The following is a 2,298-nucleotide window of genomic DNA, read 5'->3' on the forward strand; positions in this document are numbered from 1 at the left end:
AGGGAAATATTTAGTAAAAATAAAAATTACTCCCAAAACAAACAAAACAAACACCACAAACAAATTTACTTTTTTAAGAAATATATTTTTGCTGCTTTAAAATTGGAAAGAGAAAGAAAATAAAGTTGCATTAAAATTCTTATTTCTAAATGTAGCTCTGAATTGGTGAGTTTTACACTTTAAACTGTTTCAAAGGTGCAAGGGTTTTCCAAACTTTGTGTGTTTCAGTCAGGTGAAACTTTGTAATCATTTTTACTCTATATAGTAGCTTATAAAAAAATCAGCTTTTTTAAAAACTACATAGGGTCAAATCCAGTTTCCAAAGTGCATGACTCTACTACTACTAGATTTTAAACCACTGAATGTCTGACTGGTTTTCAGCACTCATCTGTGAAATAAGTATTTTCAATAGTCTGAGCATTGTTTAGAACCTCACTGAGAGAAATAATGAATCTAAACTAGTTTTATTTTCTTCCTCTAGTTCTTATTCTGACTTTGGAACATTTCTCATTGATCCTGACAGTCTGCAGTGTCTAACAAATGAGTTGGCTTTCTAAACCTTTTTTAAAAATGTAATCTTAGAAACACAGGCCTTATTCACAGCTGGACACATTTGTTGTTTATCACATTTAAGGTGAGTAATGCATGTGTCTAGCTGTAGTCCAGTTTAAAGCAGGAAAACAAATTTTCACTCAAATTTTTCTGTTGAAACCAATTAGGGAGTTAAAAAGTAAAAACCTATTTCTCCTGGATTCTACTTTTACCTTGGAAAAAAAAAGAAACAAAGATTTGAAGTCGGAATTAGTCTTAATTTGGTGAAAGTTTCAATCCTGAGAGTTTCATTCAAATTCAGTTAGTCCCATGTTTGGTCTCTGATCCAGAAAATGTTAAACTTTACTCTTTGTGAATCTATCTGAAATGGCTCAATTCAGAACACTCGAAAAAACTTACATGTTTGGACTGATACCCTTGATTTGAAAGGTAACCTCAATATAGGGACTGAGATAGAAGTGGGACAGAAGTGTTTCTGCTGGAGTATCTCAGACATACTTAGAACTGTTCATCGTAGTTGGGTGGGTGGGGTCTTCTACTTCTAGGGACCAGAACAATGAATGTTGGAAGGCACTCTCACACATACTCAGTCCTGGTTCTTTCAAAATTGGGTCCTGGTGTCACAATGCCCAGAGGGATGTGCACAGGCCTGTCCAGCTTCTGGAAATGAAGACAGGAAATCAGCAGCAGCGTTCCTGCCACCAGGTGGAGGATGCCTGCAATCCAGCCACAGAACAGAGCATAGCCGAACTCCCAGCGAGGGACAATCTGAGGCACTGTCTCGTCGAAGAATCTCACAAGCGTCAGGTGGGCGACGTAAGAGACCGGGATAAGGCCCAGGATCCCTGTTACCAGGCACAGTGCCCCGCCTATTGCCTTCAGCGCCCTCTTACAGCTAAAGTCATCCAGGTGGTTTTGGCAGCCATTAACCAGGCGGATACCGGGGATGGCCAGCAGCACACCCAACAATCCCACCCCCAGCACCAAGGACATGAGAATCCGGGCCAGTATAATGTCTGGTGGCAGTTCAAACATGCTGTCATAGGGCCGGCACTCCAGCTTATCCGTCGCTTCCTGGCTCACACAGGTCACCCAGAGGCCCATGTTAGTTTCCTCAGTGGGAAGCAGGTCTGTAGACAGTGTGATCCATGAAGGCATCAGGATGGTGGTCAGGGAACAGATCCAGGCCACTATTGCTAAACCAACCCCCAGCAGCTCTAGAGTGCCATTGCTAGAGTCCATGACAGCGATGCTGTAGCTCTCAGAGGGTCCTGGTCTTTACTTTGCTCCTTTCAGGAGGGGGATCTGCTGGGACATCAATGCTAGCAGAGACAGACTTTGCAGTCAGGCCCAGCTGGAAAAGTTATCACACCCTGTCCAGGCAGAGGAAGGCTATGATTGGCTGACTGGAAACAACAGGATTGCTGTGAGGTCACCTGCAGGCAGGATTTTCTTCGAGAGAGGATGTTATCGATGCCTGCATCTCTGACTGTAAAGCATTTGATGTCAATGGCATTGCTCGCTCGGCTTCTCTGCTTTCTTCATCCTTGCCCCTCCTCCCCACAGAATCACCAGTGAAAACTGACACTTTTACACAATCAGGCAAAAAGTTCAGGCTTTCTTCAGCAGATCAACAGAATACAAGAAACAATTTGCACCTGCACACTTACAGAATCAACAGCACTGTGGGTGGAATACACAGTGAGAAAATGAACCTATTTAGGCAAGTCACTTTTCCTAATTCAC

General features: G+C 42.6%; 1 protein-coding gene across 1 annotated transcript; it reads right to left on the reverse strand.

The window, feature by feature from the left end:
• Window positions 1-1,078: 1,078 nt before the first annotated feature.
• On the reverse strand, window positions 1,079-1,804 carry LOC146649313 (claudin-22-like). Its single transcript, XM_085387135.1, has one exon. It carries the CDS (start codon window positions 1,792-1,794, stop codon window positions 1,129-1,131), a length of 666 nt encoding a protein of 221 aa, XP_085243261.1. The 5' UTR covers window positions 1,795-1,804; the 3' UTR covers window positions 1,079-1,128.
• Between the last annotated feature and the right edge of the window lie 494 nt (window positions 1,805-2,298).

This window comes from Rhamphochromis longiceps, linkage group LG17, assembly GCF_057381845.1.
Source record: "Rhamphochromis longiceps isolate RC_006_pf linkage group LG17, R_longiceps_female_GT1.1, whole genome shotgun sequence".
NCBI lineage: Eukaryota > Metazoa > Chordata > Actinopteri > Cichliformes > Cichlidae > Rhamphochromis > Rhamphochromis longiceps.

What these genes read in the sequence shown, in the direction of transcription:
- LOC146649313 (XM_085387135.1), bottom strand. Translation starts at nt 1,794, where the DNA reads ATGGACTCTAGCAATGGCACTCTAGAGCTGCTGGGGGTTGGTTTAGCA.